Source organism: Alligator sinensis, unplaced genomic scaffold (assembly GCF_000455745.1).
Source record: "Alligator sinensis unplaced genomic scaffold, ASM45574v1 scaffold292_1, whole genome shotgun sequence".
In the NCBI taxonomy this organism is placed as follows: domain Eukaryota; kingdom Metazoa; phylum Chordata; order Crocodylia; family Alligatoridae; genus Alligator; species Alligator sinensis.
The window spans coordinates 192404-211595 of NW_005842509.1; the positions used below are offsets into that span (position 1 = coordinate 192404).

Here is a 19192-nt window from a genome sequence, read left to right on the forward strand (position 1 = left end):
GGTTTGGACATGATGATCCATTGTGGTCCCTTCCGACTCTACAATCTATGAATCTATGAATCCCAGTTATTGTTTATGCATTGTTTGTATGCATATGTTTTAGCATTTTAGAAATCAGCCAGTCACAGCTCGTGTGTGGTGTAAGAGATTACTGGACTTACAGCCACCTACCTGTGCAAATCCTATATGGAATACTCGTCTTCATGGGGCTGAACATCCTCTCCTATCAGTTTTACAGTGATAATCACTCTACCGAGTTTAGAGGCATTGCAAACTTTTCTTAGTGAGAATTGACAGGAGGTTCTGGCTAGAAGTGTTTTGTTTCTAAAATAAAAGAAATCTTAGTGGCAATTCTTGGAGTTTTGAAGTCCTTCTGTTCTATGTTGGTGAAAACTGGGGGAGTCCCCTGGGGAGGAAAACTGGCAGCCACGTTGCTGTGGAGAACCTTTTGCTGCTAGTAAATCAACAGTGCGTCAGTAAGCAGCTGATAATACATTTTTCTACTCAGCTCTGATGGATACATTTAAAGCAAACAACTGGGTTCTTTTTATGGTTTGCATCAGGACTGCTTAACCTTTGCTGTTATTCCACACATGCACCTTTTGCAGGACCCAATACTATACTGTAAGGTGCATTATTTCTCTTCCTTTTTGACTACAGATGTGCTCCTATTCCCGCTGACTTCACTGAGTGTAAGAGTAGAACTACTTAATGATCTGTAAGATCAACTAGTGAACCTCCTGCGGATAAAAAGAAAGGCCTACAAAAGATGGAGGATGGGATCCACCTCTAAGGAGGAATACTCCACACTGGTCTGGTCCTGCAGGGAGTGAACCGGGAAAGCCAAGGCTGTGACAGAATGCCAACTAGCTACAAGTATCAAGGACAATAAAAAGTACTTTTTTAGATATGTGGAGAGCCAGAGGAAAAGCAAGGGTAACATTGGACCCCTGCTAAACCAGATGGGACAACTAACAACTGACATCCAGGAAAAAGCTAACCTATTAAATGGGTACTTTGTGTTGGTCTTTCATCAGTCCCACAGGACGCCCCTGCCCATTACAGGACAGCGAGGCCCGAGTGAGGGAGATTCCCTGCTCTCCATCAATGCGGACCTCGTGAAGGAACACCTTGAGAGGCTGGACATCTTCAAGTTAGCTGGCCCTGACAATCTACACTCCAGGGTACTCAAGGAGCTGGCTAGCATCATAGCCCAGCCCTGGCATGGATCTTTGAGAACTCCTGGCGATCTGGTGAAGTGCTTGAGGATTGGAAGAAGGCCAGTGTGGTGCCTATCTTTAAGAAAGGGAGGAAAGTGGATCCGGCAAACTACAGGCCCATCAGCCTGACCTCTATCCCGGGGAAGGTCTTAAAAAGATTATTAAAGAGGCCAATCTTAACGGATTGGCCGAAATCCTGAGGGATAGCCAGCAAGGGTTTGTTGCAGGTAGGTCTTGCTTGACCATTCTTATTTCCTTTTATGACCAGGTGACCTATCACCTGGACAAGTGAGAGGAGATTGATGTCATATACCGTGACCACAAAAAAGCCTTCAATCTGATATCCCATGATTACCTCTTGGCAAAACTGGCCAACTGCATCCTGGGTCTACCACAATCCACTGGCTGGGGAATTGGCTCCGTGGTCGGACCCAGAGGGTGGTGGTTGACGGAAGTCAATCGTCATGGTGCCCTGTGACCAGTGGGATCCCCCAAGGCTCTGTCCTTGGACCTATATTGTTCAACATCTTCATTAATGATGTGGGCATTGCAGTCAGAAGCAGACTGCCCAAGTTCACTGATGATACCAAACTCTGGGGTAAAGCAGCCACACCTGAGGACAGGAGGGTGATCCAGGCTGACCTTGACAGGCTCAGGAAATGGGCGGATGAGAACCGGATGGTGTTTAACACCAAAAAATGCAAGGTTCTCCACCTTGGGAAGAAAAACCCATTCTCCCACTGTATTTGGCCTTGGTGCGGCCGCAGCTGGAGTACTACATCTAGTTTTGGGCTCCACAATTCAAAAAGGATGTGAAGAAGCTTGAGAGAGTCCAGAGAAGAGCCACGCGCATGATCAGAGGTCAGGAAAACAGACCTTACGATGACAGGCGGAGAGCTATGGGACTCTTTAGCCTGGAAAAATGCAGGCTCAGGGGTGATCTGATGGTCACCTATAAGTTTATCAGGGGTGTACACCAGGATCTGGGGGAACTATTGTTCACCAGAGTGCCCCAAGGGATGACAAGGTCAAATGGTTATAAACTCCTGCAAGACCATTTCAGGCTGGACATAAGGAAGAATTTCTTCACTGTCCGAGCCCCCAAGGTCTGAAATAGCCTGCCATCGGAGGTGGTTCAAGCACCTACATTGAATGTCTTCAAGAGAAATTTGGACGCTTATCTTACTGGGATCCTATGACCCCAGCGGACTTCCTGCCCCTTGGGCAGGGGGCTGGACTCAATGATTTCCGAGGTTCCGTCCAGGCCTAATGTCTATGAAGTCTATGACGAAATTAATTCATATTGTTTAGTTAGAAACCAAATAGCTGAGAGGACATGCTTGGTGATCTGTCTACTGAAAATTAAACTTACAGCACTCCTCAACTTATTCTCACCCAAGCTAGTAATGACTCCCTAATATTCTGAGATATTTGGTGGGAGAATGACACCCCTCAGGATGCTGGGAATCTGGAACTCCTACGAGCCAGTGAGGAGATGAGAGGACTGTGTGTGCTTTGCCCAAGAATGTTGGGTATCTCTAAACTGTTATGAATCCTCATTTTAATGTTATACTTCTACAGAGGGTCTCTCTCAGGATCTTCATAATTAAATTTCAGAATTCCTTTGCTAAGGATTATACCTGTTTTACAAACAGGGAAATTGAGGCAGAGAGAGGTTATACCATTTTTCTAGTGTAACACAGTGGCTCAGTAAAAAGCCAAAAGCAAAATCTATTAACTCGGACTTGTAGTCATGTGCTTTAAATATTAGAATTGTGTCTTGTTTTAAAACAAATGCATCAACAGTTCCTATCGAGGTAGGTATTCTCTCCATTTTCCAGAGGAGGAAACTGAAAGAAGTTGAGACCCCTATTCAAACATGGGTACAAGCTGCAAACCTCCATCAGCATTCCTGTAGCTAAACAAGTGGCTTGACTTTCAGATGTGTCCGGGCATATAGTTGCCAAACACCAACTTTTGACAATACTGGCCAAATAATGAAGTAACTTGTGTGTAGCTAGTTTTAAAAAAATACACGGAAACAATCACACTGACCTTCATGGATATGTCCAAAAACATGAAGCCTAGGCTGTATTCGTCTTTGGACTGTGTTCAGCAGCTCCACACATCCTACTCTTTGCATCTTCTTAGGAACCCAATCTAGAAAACCTTTGAAGAAAAAGATGAACAACAGGGAGTTAAAACAGGAGAAAAGAAATAAATTACAGGCATATCTTTATGAATTGAATATTCCAAGTAATCTCTGGATTTCAGGTATCTCTGAATTTCTGATAAATAGACATAAACTAATCTATTAACAGTGAATGTTTGCAGATTGCCAGTAAAAAAATGCTTTGGGTTGTCAACCTTGCTGAGATAACTGTGGTACATACAAGAGTACCTACTATGTTTCAAACGATGGCACAAGAGCCAGATGCAAATTGGTAGATTGAAGTTAAACTGTTAACTTCAGTGACACCAGAATGCTAACACATCTACACGAGACGCTAATAGCGCAGTAGCTTTATTTAAAAGACATCCGCTGGAGCTACTGCACAGTAACTCTGGTTACTGCACATTTATTTAGTACTTGATTATACACGAAACAAAACCTGGGCTCAGTATATTTTATGACTAATAATACAATTTTCAAAAGTGCCTATGTGACACACAAAACTAAAACTATTTTTTTTCAAAATGCCTTGGTGCTGAGGGGCTCAATTCTCTTTGAAAGTCAGTTTTGAAAATGGGACTTGGGTTCCAAAATAACTTAGGCACTTTTGAAAATGTGGTTTTGGCTACTAAGTCACTTAGGCACTTTTGAAAACAGACTCTCCAGCATTTTCAGCAGACAATCTAAATGCAATTTAAGTAGAGCCATAGATGATCACTGCTGAACTCTGACAACTGATTCTGCAGGTCATTTTTTTCCCTCCAAGGCAGTTTAAAATGCCTGGTATGTACTAACAAAAACACTTATTTAAGACATCAAAAGGATTTCAGAAATTATATCTTGCAAAATCCAGTTTATCCTCTTTTTCACAGTAAAGACTTTATACTCTAGGCTTTTGTCATTTCAGTGATTTGAAACAGTTAATTGTCAAAACGTCTGTGGTGAACATAAAGGCAAAAGGATTTCCACTTCAAAAACTTTACAAAAAAAAAACTATGAAATTAACTTCTCCATTAAATTAAGCATTATTTATGTTGAACATGTTTTTGTTTACATGCTTTATCACCCTTCTGAAGCCTTCCCATATGTTTGCAGTTTATTATATACACCTGACTACACAAACTAAGAATAATTGATTATACCTAGCTAACAATTAGAGTTCATCTTAGGTTTTTTTAATGTTTGGTTACATGAAATAGGTTTCTGCAACTGTCAAGAAAGTATAAATCTTTGTCACAGACAATCAAGCAGACAACAACAGATAAAGACTTCAAGGTGAAATTAATTTTTTTTAACCAAAAAAAAAAAAAGGAAAAAGACAAAAGAGAGAACTTTTGAAGAGAAATCAAATTAATTCTTTGCAGATCAGGCAAAGAAACTTTTAAAACAAAAAAAGAAAATAAAAGGAATGAACATAAACACAAAAGAAAAATAAGAAATATGTTATCGTAGAAACAAACACGGTACACTATACCCATATTATCAAAGGTAAGCTTCTTTTATACTAGTTGATAAAACAAATTATGAATATATGGTATACCCTCATTAATAGGATGCCTGTGTACAAAGACTGCCAAAAATTGTAAGCAGTTCCTGAATTACTGGGGCGGTGCGAAGCTTCAGCTGCTGATTCAATTCAGAGGAGAGTTGGCCCAATTCAGTGGCCGTATTTCCAAATCTGAATCAAAGTGGGAAACCAATAAAAAGGTCCAAATCAATTTGAAGCCTCTGAATCAATTAAAAAAATGATTTGGAGAAGATTCAGAGATTCAGCGATTCAGGAGGTCCCTACTTGCCGCTGTAGGGAGCTCGACCAGGGCTCTGTGCCCGTAAGTAGGAGGCTGGAGGGGAGGCTGGAGAAGGGGGCAGGAGACCATGTGGGGACCCATGCCAGGCCCCATCCTATCTGCTCCCCAGCCCCTCTGAGCACTCCCTGACTCCTGCCCACTCTCCCAGCCCTGTCAATGGCTGCCCCACCCAGCCCCAGCATTCTGATGCTTTAAAAAAAAAAAAGCCCCATTCTCACCAGCTACTGCAGAGGCCTCGGGGCTTCTGAAGGCTCATGACAGAGACTCCTCCCCACACAGCGCAGGGCAGTGGGGGGCTGTAGGAATCTCCTCCCCTCCCCTCGGCAGGAACCAGTGAGTGCGGGGCTTTTTTTGGGTTTTTTTTGTTTTTTTTAAGTGTCAGGATGCTGGGGCTGGACAGGGCAGCCATTGAGCAGGCGAGGGATGGGGCCTGTTTGATTTGGAGATTTGGCTGATTCGGCAGCAGCCGAATCTCCGACTCAGATTTGGCCAAATCGATTCGGGACAGTAATTTGAATCACCACATCGAATCACTGTCCTCCGAATCAGCCGAATCCAAAGCAAATACTAGCTGCTTCACACAGGCCTGCTGTTTACTCATTACATATATAGGATTGCCTGGCACAATGCCTAGCCAATCCTAGACTGAAGCTGCTGGCCCTTTCACAATACAAATAATGAAGAAAAAGAATGACTCTCACCATAGGATTTTCAAAAGCACATGAAAAGTCAATGGGATTTGTTCTCCTAGACCACTTTGGCAGTTTTAAATTTGGTTGGTTACATAACACCAGTGGAGTAGTCTGACTTGTTTGCTTGGCTGAAGCGAGGTGGGGCGTATAGGAGAAAAATGGATGGTAGAATTTGGACAACCATGCAAGAAAAAACCCCCCAAAAGGTGAATTTGTTCCCAACATCTCCCCACTTTTTCCTTCCCTTACAATATGGCCTCACACAAAGCCAGGCAAAAGAGTAAAAAGACACCCCATTTCCTTTGGGGTGTCTTCTAAAACATCTGTATAAGGTGGGTAACATTTCAAGTTGATGAATATTACAATCCAGATCATAAAAAGTTGCAATGTATTCAGTACTGAATATAAGCTGTCTATATATACATCAATATAGAGGGAAAAACAGAAAAAGAAACTTAGCAAAATTTCTAAAATCTCTGGAGGATGGATGAAGATAAAAAAAGAAAGACAGACAGCAAATATTCAGATATATGTTGACAATTGAATGATAAGCACTGGATACAGGGACATTCTGTGGAACTAACACAGCATGGATTTACTTCACGGTCCATCAGATGGAAATGTGGCATTCAAAATATTTCAAATGTTCTAAAATCATATCATTCTGACTTATAATAGCTACACCCATATTCCAGTATGTTTGCTGTCATTCATATTTGTATACTTAAGCAAAAAAAGAAAGTGGGACTGTTTCTTGATGGTCTGTCCAGGCAATTGTACTGTATCACTGATAGGTAAGTCACTAGACCTCTCCAAAGAATGGATAACATGACTGTAGCCGTGTGTGTGTGTGTGTGCGTGTGTGTGTGTGAGAGAAGAGGAAGAGGTGACACATGATGAAGGAGAAAGTGTTCAGCTCTGGATATATGGTGGAGGAGAACAAAACCCATAAACAAAAAAATACAAACGAAAAAAATAAGAGGATTCATACTTAGAGGCAAGAAAGGAGATGAGGAACTGATTTATTTCAGTCAAACCTTTGGATGCACAAGACATGTAGAATCAGAACCTCTAACTGCAAAGGCATAGTGGGCCTGATTCATCATTTCATCCCTCCATAATGGTTTAACTAACCTTTGTGTGAAACTGAAGTGAGGCATAGGTGAATCAGTCATTCTTTCTTTATCACATACATTAAGATAAACTATTTTACTCCTGCCAAGGGACATTAAGGAATCTCCTTCATTGGAAGTTTTTGGGAATAGCCTAAAGAACCATCTGTCTTGGATGGTTAAGACCAGAGTATCCTGCATTTGTACAGGGCACTGAACTAGATGACCCCTTAAGGCCCTTCCAACCTTAGGATTCTATATCACAGCTTCTGTCATAGTGATTGCAAATAGTGAAATGAGAAACCCTGCCCCACTGAAATCACTGGCAGCTTTGCTTTTGACATCTGTGGATAGCTGTGAAGAGGGACTAGCTATAAATAACATCCAGGGAATGGAAGAAAAGTTTGCACCAGGAGAACGCTGCTTTCGGAGTAGCTGTACCTTTAAGATAGAGGGACCCAGGAGAGAGAGAACAGAGCACAGGTTCAGAAGAATTAGTCCAAGACAGAGAAGTCCCAGCAGACGGTTCTGCCCGAGAGAGGACATGTCCAGAGGAGAGAGTCTGGAGTCCCTGAAGAAGTAGGGTGGTGTGTTGATCGCTCAGATGAATAAAGGTACAGAAATAGAAACTGTGAGAAGAAGGGAGCTGCGGATGCTCATCGGTCTTTCAAATAAAGATGATAAATAAAAAGAAAAGTTAATAATAAAGACAGTTGATCAACCATATACGAATTGGATTCCGTTGATGATTAAGTCTTGGGCATTGTCTGAGGGAGCTAGAATAGAGGGTGTCACACAGATGCAAATCTAGTTGTATTGCTGGTGTCCTACTGTGTTGATAACACCTCCCAACCGATAATAAAAATTAGATCAAGCCATGGCAGGTGAGAGTTGGTCTATAATGCGGAAGTACAAACATCCAGCAATCAGGGAGATAAGAGTAAAAATCAAGCTCATAAATTATAAAGAGAAACCCACAGTGGTGTATTGGCCAGGAATTTGACAACAGCCTGCAAAAAAGAAAAAATATAGAGATGCAACCAGGCACCATGGGAAGTCCTGAACCTCTACAACAAATGTTGCATTTGGTGGGCCAACTACTCCAGCAGCAACAAGTGGCTTGCCAAATTGCACTTGAGGAAAAATGGCTCCAGCAACAAGTGTTGACCCAGCAGAACCAAATTGAAGTAAAAGTTCTCAAAATGACACCCCAAGATGATCCGGAGGCACTCTTAGAGAGTTTTGAGAGGGCTGCATTGTCCTCAGGGTTGGATCATAGTTGGTGGGCCGGTCAGCTAGGAGTGTTCTTGATAGGAAAGGCCCAAGTGGCATATCGAGCTATGCCATGGGGAGAAGCGATGGATTATGACAAGGTGAAAAAAGAAATTACGCATCGCTTAGACATTAATCCAGAGAGGTATCAACAGGCATTTCATATGAAGAAAAAAGAAGATAAATCTCCACAGATTCTACTTCAACATTTGACACCCGGACACCATGAAATGATACTAAATATAATGGACTGACTGAGATGATGGATTGCAGCATCAGGAAATTTGGTTGTGAAGGACCAAAAGAGAAACCCACAGTTGGGGCACAGATCAGAGGAAAAAGATGCAGTCAATTGTACATACTGGTTGCGCACAGACCCTGATTTGGACAGATCTGCCTTCTCAAGAGTGGGCACCGAAAGCAGATGCTGTATGGATGATATGCATGCATGGACAACCTTCGACATATCCACAAAAAAAATATCTGGTCGAAGTTCTCAGTAGGGCAAAGGAGATGCCCATAGGCTTAGCAAAGGATCTTCCTTATCCGATCATACTGAGCCGAGACTGGGCCAAAATCTATCAGGTACTGGACACAGTGAGAATACAGGAGGGTCTCACAGGAGAAGAGACAGAGGTTGCAATGAATGCAGAAGGATTTGACATAGAGAGTTTATCAACCAGCGCACACTTCAGAGAAGCTGAAGAGGAAGAAGACCTGTTTCGATCTACCATCCAGTCAGAATTGGCCAAGCGAGATGGTACCTTACGGTTGTGTGTAGACTTCAGAAAACTGAATGCGATCTTAAAAATCGATGCTTTCCCTATGCCTCAAATTAATGAATTATTAGAGAGAGTTAGACAGGTGAAATTCATATCCACACTGGGTTTGACTAAAGGGTACTGGTAAATACCTGTGCAGAAAGAGGATCAAGCAAAAAACGTTTTCAGTACTCCGTGGAGGTTGTATGAATTTAAACGTATGCTGTTTGGTTTACATGGAGCCGCAGCCATGTTCTAATGGCTGATTGATTGGGTCTTAGCTCCACACCATTATGCCACAGCATACATAGATGACATCATTATTTATACCAAGGACTGGACGCAACGCTAAGAAGCCCTTCAGGAAGTCTTACACAAATTACGATCAACTGGTCTGATGGCAAATCCCAGAAAATGTGCACTCGGGAAAGCGAAACTAAGCATTTAGGTTTCAGGGTAGGACAGAGGCATGTCAGTCCTCTAATGGACAAGATAGAGGCTATTTGAGACTATAAACCGCCCCAAACAAGGAACCAAATGCGTGTCTTCCTACGATTAGCCAGTTATTATCGCTGGTTCATTCCGCATTTTGCTGAAGTGACAGCACTGTTAACTAACTTGCTGAAGGGAAGAGGAAATGGACCCCTTAGGTGGAGCGAGGGACACGTGGAAGCTTTCCAAAAAACACAACAGGCCTTATGTAAAGATGTGGTATTTCACACTCCCAACTTCAACTGTCCTTTTGTCCTACAGACAGATGCATCCAACAAAGCCATAGGTGTGGTATTGATACAAGAGATGGACAGAGTGGAGCGTCCTATCGCCTATGCCAGTTGGAAGTTACAGCCCCAGGAAAAATGGTACGCCACAATCAAATATTAGTGTCTGGCCATCAAATGTGGGGGGGTGGAATATTTCCACTACTACCTTTTAGGGTGCAAGTTCACATTAATAACAGATCATGCCTCTTTAAAGTGGCTAAATACTCAGACTGATCACTCATTGGGCCCTTGCCTTACAACCCTTTTATTTTGATATTGAATTTAGGCCTGGCTGTGCCAATGTGGTTGCTGACTTCCTCTCTCGGTGTCATCCAACCAAAAGTTCTCCAAAGAAGCCTCACATCACAACAGATGAACACATGGAAGGGCTGCAACGAAAAAAGGTGCCTGACGGCATCTTAAGGGGAAGGATGTATGAAGACGGACTAGCTATAAATAAGGTCCAGGAAAGGGAAAAAAAGTTTGCAGTGGGAGAACGCCAGTTTTGGAGTAGCTGTACTTTTAAGATAGAGGGACCCGGGAAGGCATGGGGTGGCATGCGAAGACGGGCAGGAGGCAAAGGCATACAGAAGAACTCACTGAGATAATACCTCCCCACGAAAAAAAAAAAAGAAGAAAAGAAGAGACTGAAAGCAGTACCTTGGCCAATAAAAGCAAAAATATAAATAGTTCTGAATTGGACTTTGCCTTGTTGTGTTCATGTTGTTGTGATGTTGAATAAATGCAACAAAGAGTTTTCTGAAGATAGAAACAAAAGTATGTAAAACAGTGGAAAGAGACAGACGTTGTATGGACATTAATCAATAGTAGCAGTGATAAATAACAAGAAAAGTTAAAAATAAATAGAGCTGATCAAGCATATATAAATTGGATTCTGTAGATGATTAAAAATCTTGGATGTCGTCTGAGGGAGCTAGAATAGAGGGTGTCACACAGATACAAATCTAGTTGTATTGCCAGTGTCCTACTACATTGATAACACCTCCCGACCAATAATAAAAATTAAATCAAGATGTGGCAGGCGAGAGTCTAGGGGGAACCAGAAGGGTTTGGGGGAGACGCTGTTTCCCCTAGCCCCTGCTGGCATAACAAGGAATAATGGGCACAAGTTGATGGAGAGGAGGTACAGATTGGACATCCGAAAAAACTACTTCACAGTCAGGGCGGCTAGGAGCTGGAACCAACTTCCAAGGGAGGGGGTGCTGGCCCCTACCCTGGGGATCTTTAAGAGGAGGCTGGATACTTACCTGGCTGGACTCATTTGAGTCCCGTTTTTGTTTTTAGGGTGAGTGGTTTTGTTTGTGTTTTTGGGTTGTTCTCCCGCCCTGGCGGGGGGTCGGGCTAGAAGATCTATTAGGTCCCTTCCGACCCTGAAACTATGAAACTATGAAACTATGAGTCGGTCTATAATGCGGAAGTACAAACATCTAGCAATCAGGGAAATTAAGAGTAGAAATCAAGCTCATAAATTATTATAAAGAGAGCACTGAACTAGATGACCCCTTAAGGCCCTTCCAACCTTAGGATTCTATATCACAGCTTCTGTAATAGTGATTGCAAAAAGTGAAATGAGAAACCCTGCCCTGCTGAAATCACTGGCAGTTTTGCTTTTGACATCTGTGGATAGCACACAGTTACTGTATCATTATCTGAAATATGTAGGTAAAAGTGCTAATGTTTTCTTACCGAGAGGTGGTCCATGTGTTATAAGAATATCTATTCCATCTGGAATAAGGTTCCATTTCTCTAATAGTGCTTGGCCTCGTGGAAGATTAAAGCCCCAGCCATAAAACCAAGGTTGCCTGCCAAAAGAGGAGGAGAATGTCTTCAGTGTTACTCATATGTATTGGTTATTTAATTAAAAATGGAGACTGATTCTCTACTATTATGGAATTTGGAGACACAAATGGCATTAAGTTTCTTTCCTCTATGTACGACAAAACCATCTCTACACACAGTCATCATTATTTAATGTGTGTGGAAAATCAACAAGCTTCTTATTGGCTTAAATAGGCAGCATATAGTGAAATAATTGCTGGATTCCTCTAATTAGATTGACAGGTTACTGCTACAGGAGCTTGAATACCATGATATCTATACATGAAGCTAGATGCATGTACATAAATATCACTGCTGTAGTCCCACTTGGACCTGACCTAGTATGGAGATAGGCCAGCACATGTACAGATCCTGTTTTATATTGTTTAATATTGGAAGCATAACATCAGAGCAAAAATGTGCATTAAATTAAATGTGTACAATTTTATTCAGTTCTCCATTATGGTAATTGCTTTTTAAATAAGACTTTATATATTCAAGATCTGTTATGAGATGAGAATTTAGATATTCTTAAACATTTTTGTTATTTATAGAACAGCACATTGTTGAATGGTGGGACTATAGCACAGCCAGGAAGAATATAATTCATTTGTATATTACAATCCAATTGAGTAAAAAGCTGTATTTCATGGTAATGATGTCACAGTAGAAAATTATGACTTGCTGGTGATGTTCTAAGTTATAAAATGAGCGTTTGGCTTCAGTTTTTTGGGGCGGAGGTTTGGCTTATTTGGGAGGTGGGGGGAGTTGGATTGACTGGTATTCTGGGCATATCCATATATGGATAACAGTAAATGGGCTGCTGTGATTTAATAAGGTTTATGATAATTGCATCCTTGGTGTTTATAAATACATACACTTCAACCAGTGTTCCCTTTGAGATGTTACTTTGTTGAAGAAAGCTTTACACTTCTGGCTGCATCAAAAAAGCGAGATTTCTTTTAAACAAATTCTCTGAACTACTCTTTGCATCATATATGGCAAAGACAAAAGAACATTATTGCTGTGAAGCTTTCATTTATCCTCTTCCCTTCCTGATGCTTGACTAGCATTTTAGAAATTAACATGTCTGCAATCTTTGTAAGGATGCATTTTTGATGTTTGCTTTTCGAATGCTTTTAGATGTGTATATTAAAAATAAACTGAAAGCACATTACATATTAAGAAATTAAGAAGCAAAAGCTATCTTGCAGGGGAAGGCAAACTTTAGTCTCAAAACTCTATCTCAGGCAGGAAGAGCTTCTTAGAAATGTTTTCCTTCCTAGAGACCACAGAAGCCTAGTTTCTCTAAATCTAAATGACTGAAGAGGGCTATAAACCCATCTGAAAGTTCTCCACAACATGCTCCCGTGGCTCACTTACAGGTTTCTGAATGGAAATCTAAATGGAGATTATTACTGCTGGTGTTAAAAATGGGAATAAATCACTTTTGGCTCAGTCCATTCCCATTTGGAAGCATAAAGGTGAGAGCAGGATGAAGGTTAACAAGAGCAGGGACTTGTTATAAGATTTGCTGACATGGAAAAGGATCAGTTGGACAACCAATTGAGGTAAAAAAAAACAAACCTGCCAAGGCCTCTTTCTGAAGGGAAAATCAAACATAAATGGTGAATTTCAAATCAGAACTTTATGGTGAAATCTAGTTTACCACAAGCTCTCCCTATGAGAAGTACCATGCATCTTTGAGGTCTATGGTTTCTTATCCTCCCACTACTAGAGGCAAAAATTGTTGTGGGTAATGTCTTTTATTGAACCAACTACATGCTAGGGATAGACTTAGGCAAGCTGTCAAATGCAGTGTCTTCTTCGTTGCATTTGAAAGCTTGTCTAAGTCTAAGTCTATCTCAACCACTGGTGAATCCAAGATATGGCAAAGAGGGAAGGGTTCAGGAGCAGCAGCCCTGCACTCCCCATCTGCTCCTGTGGGCAGACCATAGTGAAGACTCTCCCGAGGACTTTTTACAATCCCCAAAGCAGGTAAGAATCTTCCTTCCCCCTATGCTTAGTCACATCCCCTCCCCACCCTTTCCCTTGCTCATCACTGCTGCTTTTCCTGCTGTCCTAGAGGGAGGGGAAGATTCAGAGCTGCTCCTTCCTGCTCCCGCTAGGGTGTGTGGAGGCTGGGCTCAGCTGGTACAGTAAGAATGGCAATGGCCATGGGTCAGGGTGTGGGTTTCCCCACCCTGTCTGTCCCTCTGAAAACAGGTACAGGGAGGCACTGCTGCTGCTGCTGCTTTCCTAGCTGATTTCAGCCCTGGCACATTCCCAACTGGAGCAGTCAGGAGTCTCTGAATCTTCCCCCACTGCCTGGGCAGTGGGGAAAGCAGCGGCAGCAGGCACAGGGGAGGGAAGGACATTTATCTGAGCACAGAAGGGAAGGGAGGGGGGATTCTCACCTACTTTGAGCCTCAAGTCGAATCCTCTTCTCTTCCACAGACTTCCAATGTGTCCTTGATCCTTAAGGCGGGATTCTATTTCACATCCTAAATGACCAAAGTGTAGCATGTGACAGAGTTACCTGCCCTAAGTACAGAAGCAATTCTATTATGTCCACTGGACATGCAAATGCCTCCATTATCAGAATACTAGATATCTGTATGTCTCTAGAGGATGATCCTATTGCTGGTACTTATATGCACCCCGGGGGTTAAGAGAACCACTTCTACACTTCAGTCATGTAACTCAGAGTTGGTGGCAAGCTGCAATTGGGTATCCACTAGGTGAAACAGTATCCTGCCTTCAGTTTTTCAGTGCCTTGATTCATGACCTATTAACATGGGAATAAAAATTATTCTGTACCTCAAGAGGGTTCTGTGAAGATAAACACCTGAAAGATTGTGAGATGCTTAGATATTTTGACGATGGAGGTCATTATAAGTACCACCAACAGTTTATAGAAGTTTGGCCTGATGCTTTAAAAAAACAAAAGTCCAAAGTCCAAAATGTGAATGGTAGCCACCCTCCTTTGTTTAACCCTGCAAAATGTTAAGAAGATTAGTGCATTTAGTTTTGTCACCACTTCATTCAGTTACAGGCCCAAACCAGTTTTTCACAAGTAAATTTTCACTTGCAAAAACATGGGCACAATACAAATATGAAAAAAGTACAAGTGTGACAAACTGCAGTTTGGCTTTCAATTTGTGGCAAATTGATAAGTTTCCATCCACTCTATTCTTGGCTCTAATTAATCCTCTGGGAGTCGATAGGACTCTTTCCACTGATTGTAATGGGCATGAGATTAGCTCCCCTTTACCTATATAGTACAGAATCAATGATCATGGTCCTAAAACCGGGTAGAAAAGTGGAACACAGCTGCTCAGCTCTTTGAGAAACAAATAGAGGGGAAACAGATCAGTATTTGTCAAAAAGAAAAAGGTCAAAATCAATATAGAAATGATAGTTACTTTAAAGATACAAGATAAAACAAGAAATAACCTTGACTGTCAAAGAACTTGACAGAAGGCTATTTAATCTTGCTAAAATCCAGAGAGTTATAAATCATACCACAGCTGAAGAAGAAAAAAAAAAAAAAAAAAAAAAAATCGATGCTTGTCTCTACCAGGACCATTGTATACATACGCTTGCAAATGTGTTTCACTTTGTGAATAGGCATGATCTGTTTATTAAGACAAGGAACACTTTCCTCCTCCCCTCTCTCCCTTTGTGACTGCAGCACATACCCACTTGTGTTAAGGTTTGGTGAGTTATGCATGCTGGAGCTGTTCTTTTGTGAACAGGAAATGTTAGAACTTGTATGATTTCCCATTATGCGGTCTTTTGTGACAATCTGAAGAATGACAGAAATGTCTGGAATAGTTCTGGTTAAAATCTAAAGCTCGAGAACAGATTCAATGCATAATGTTAGCTTTTGTATATTATTATTTTTTTAAATCACACACTTCAGTGCTCAACACACACAAAAGTAAAAATATTTTTACAAGCACCGAGAAATTTTATAAATCTTCAAGTTCCTTCTTGCGAAATTTTATTGCAAAAGCGCCATCAAAGTTTTCTGTACAGGAAAAATATTCCCCCAATACATACTAGCAATTCTGCGGCCTAGAAATCATGCAAAGACAACAACTGCTACTATTTCCATCCATCACAGAACTAGAAAGGAAAGTTACAGATTTAACACCTGGCACTGAGCTTCTGGAACCCCTTTCCTCAGTCAAAGTATAATCTCTTTACAAATTAGTTCACATTACAAAATGTAAAATAAATACTATGTTTAGAGAGAAAAATCTGCTAATCCTAAAAAACCAAAAGGTGCAAAGAAGATGCATCTGAAAATTAAATACATAGGCCATTAAGTGTCTATGATTGCCCATGTATTTTGATTTAGGTGTTGCCTTTTTGGAATGAAGAATGTGTGCCTCTCAAATCCAACTGAAATTCAATGCTATTATTATTATGATAGAAAAACAATTGACTACATTTAAGGCTCTAGGGAGAAAAATATACTGCAAGTGAATTTGTTTACAAAACAATTAACCTTATGTTAAAAATATATGAACAAGTTTGACAGGTCAAATAATCTTACACCCAAAAAAGGCTGAATTATCAAAATTTGTGCTAGCACTCAGATGCTGTTTTATGTACTGAATTTCTTTATTTCTGTTCTAAAGTAACCATTGGAATAATTTTCTTACAGAATGATAGTTGCTATGACAACCATAGCAAATTTTCCTTTTCTGAAACAGATGTCTCATTTAGTTGAAAATTAGAATGTGAAAAACCCATGGGAAAAATTAATTCAAACTTTAACAGAACACTGACTACAATGTAATCTCTTGCAGGTTAACCCTTTAACATCTTTCTGTATTCCTATAGTAACCTTCTAATAAATTCTAATTGAACCAATTTAACCTTCTATAAATGACCTTCTTAGCGATCATTAGCACTTTAGTGTTCTTTGAAGTGTGTATTTCTGTTACAACAACAGTGGCATTAAAAAGTGGTCAAACATATTATTGACTTTATTATTTACCACTATTGCTTTTATCCAGCCACTATTAGAAGGAGGAAGAGTGCAATCCAAGTTTTCTATTCTTTTGTCATTTAAATGGAACAGAATTTATAGTTTTACATGTTATTTACCGTACTAGCACTGTGATACATTATATAGATCTGACCTATAATTTATGTGAAAGTTGAGGGTTCATGTTCATACCCTGATATACATCTCAAAATGCTTAGCAGATGTACCAATGGATAAAGAATAGACAAAAAGGGAACCAGATCAGGGGAACCAAGCGACATGCATGTAATCTTCTGCAATAAGCTCTGAATGGGTGAAATGTTATTTTTAATTTAATATATGTAAATTTAATATTTTAATTTAATATATTTGCTTAACTTAAAGGACCCATTCCTACTTCTATACATGCTTAGTAGCTAAACATAAATCACAATGATCATTCCAGGTCATGTAAAAATGCAAGTTGTCAGCTTTCTCATTAGTGCATTATCCCCTAACTTCTGGAACCCTGGTACACTGTAAGAACTGCACATTTTATACCAGTGTGAAATCCTGATGCTATTACTTAATGACTCATGGGGACTTCAGAGGGACTACCCCTCTGTATAAAAGTTGTGGCACCTGGCGCCTAATGTCGGCAGGGCTATATTAGTAATATTGGTCTTTTCTATGACAGTAGAATACTATTAAAGAGATGAATGAGTAACAGTCTGAGTTCACCTCACTAGAAACAGAAGCACCATGAAAACAATGCCCAGGTCATCACATCTAACCACTTATGCAAAGTTTCCCTTCTGATTTTCTGACTGAAAGGCATTTTTTGTGTCTCATTCAAGCAAGCAAATGCTCTATTTTCTCTGGGTAGTTAAAAGGATCATAATCAAGCGTAAATTAGAGTGATCACCTGCATAATATTGCCATTTTTCTATGATTCAAATAGAGACGTGGGGCTTAAAGGAGATAAATTGGTATTAGCCAGTGTTCATACAGGAACTCTATCAGGCTCCATTTCTATGTCCAAGGGGCTCAGGAGAATATTTCTAGCCCAGTACATCTTGCAGTATGGAAATCTTGCCTGTTATTTATCCTAAATTTTCCATTTCTTAGTTTTCTCTTGTTACTCCATATTTACCCCCCACTCCCCCATGAACATCATCAAATATTTTCCGTGCTTGCCTGGCATGCATAGCCTTCAGATGCATTCTAGCACTCCCCACAATTGCATTAGTTGTATTTTAGCCATCTTTGTCTAGCTCTTTACTCTCTTCTTGGCAAGTAAGTCCCTGAAGCCTAGGCCTGAGTTCTGTTGCTCTTGTCCAACTCCACTTTTTATTCTCTTCCCAGGGATGGCTGCAAAGGGATTCAGAATCTCCCATCTTTTGATGTTTTTGGCTGTTCCACATGCATGTTTAAAAGGAAATCCAAAATATTCTCTTGTGATACCACTTATCTTTTCACATTTGTCCTGAAAGAGAATGAATGTTAAACAAGCTATCTATTCCTTGGGTTAAGGATCATTGACAGGAACGCATTTGTTTCTTGGTTTCTATAGCAGTCATTTTCTTATATTTCACAAACATGAATGGGGTTTAAGGAAAAGATACAGGCATGGCTCAGATGTTGGTGATGAGAAGGATTACAGGCTTCCCCATCTTCCCCATAAGAAAAACTACAAAGAATAGGTTTGTTTATGTTTGTTAAAAGATGTACAAAGGAGACATAATAAAGTCATGCAGAATAATTCACTGCACAAAAGAGGGTAGATACCTTTAGTTACTCTCACTTATAATTCAAAAACAAAAGAATATTGAATGACATTAAAAAACAGGACTTTTCAAATAATAAGCACTTTTTTTCTCACAAAGTCTGATTGACCTATAGGACTTTGCCACAAGATATCCCAGAATCCAAAAGCTTAGCAGAGAAGGAACCATGGTACAAACTATTAAGTGACTTGCTTGATGTCTTAGAGCAAGTCTGTAGCAAAGCAGTTTATTTAATTTAGATCCCCAGAGTATCAGTCCAATGCTTAACCACAAAAGTATCTTTCCTCCACTGATTTTGAAATTTCTGCTCTGTAACCAGGGGTGTCACTTAGAATTTAGTTTCACAGAAACTTGCGTTTTCAGGAGAAAAAGACTACAGAATGCAGAATAGGTCCTTTTGCCAGTAATTATTTTTTCCATTTCCAGTTACACATGAAATCATTCACCCTTTGTTTAGTCAAGGGCTTCATACATCTCTGACTGGAAATAAGACAGACAGAGCTGTGACTAATATGAATTGATCATTTCTAAACATTAATCTGTTATAAAACAATGGAAAATAAAATGAAATCTATTTTATCACTAGAAGAAGAAAAGGGAGATAACAGGTGAAGAGAAAAAATAATGAAATGCTGAATTAAAAACATGCCAGGACCAAGTGGAAGTAGATTCTTTCATTCTGCTGGGAGCCAAATGATAATCTCCCAGCCAACAGAAAGAAAAAAAAAATCACCTAACTTTAAAGCTGAACTAAAATAATAGGTCAAGAAAGCCGAGAAATTCAGT

General features: G+C 40.3%; 1 protein-coding gene across 9 annotated transcripts in view; it reads right to left on the bottom strand.

Annotated features, from left to right (window-relative positions):
• The window catches only part of MPPED1 (metallophosphoesterase domain containing 1), an 81607-nt gene that overhangs the window by 5055 nt on the left and 57360 nt on the right, over nucleotides 1-19192 (bottom strand). For all 9 annotated transcript variants that reach the window (XM_006031523.3, XM_006031521.3, XM_014523620.2 and 6 more), the window contains 2 exons: nucleotides 11507-11622; nucleotides 3276-3389 (listed from right to left, as the gene is read on the bottom strand). In XM_006031523.3, the coding sequence (XP_006031585.1) occupies nucleotides 3276-3389; nucleotides 11507-11622 (230 nt within the window). The remainder of the gene's footprint in view (nucleotides 1-3275; nucleotides 3390-11506; nucleotides 11623-19192) is intronic.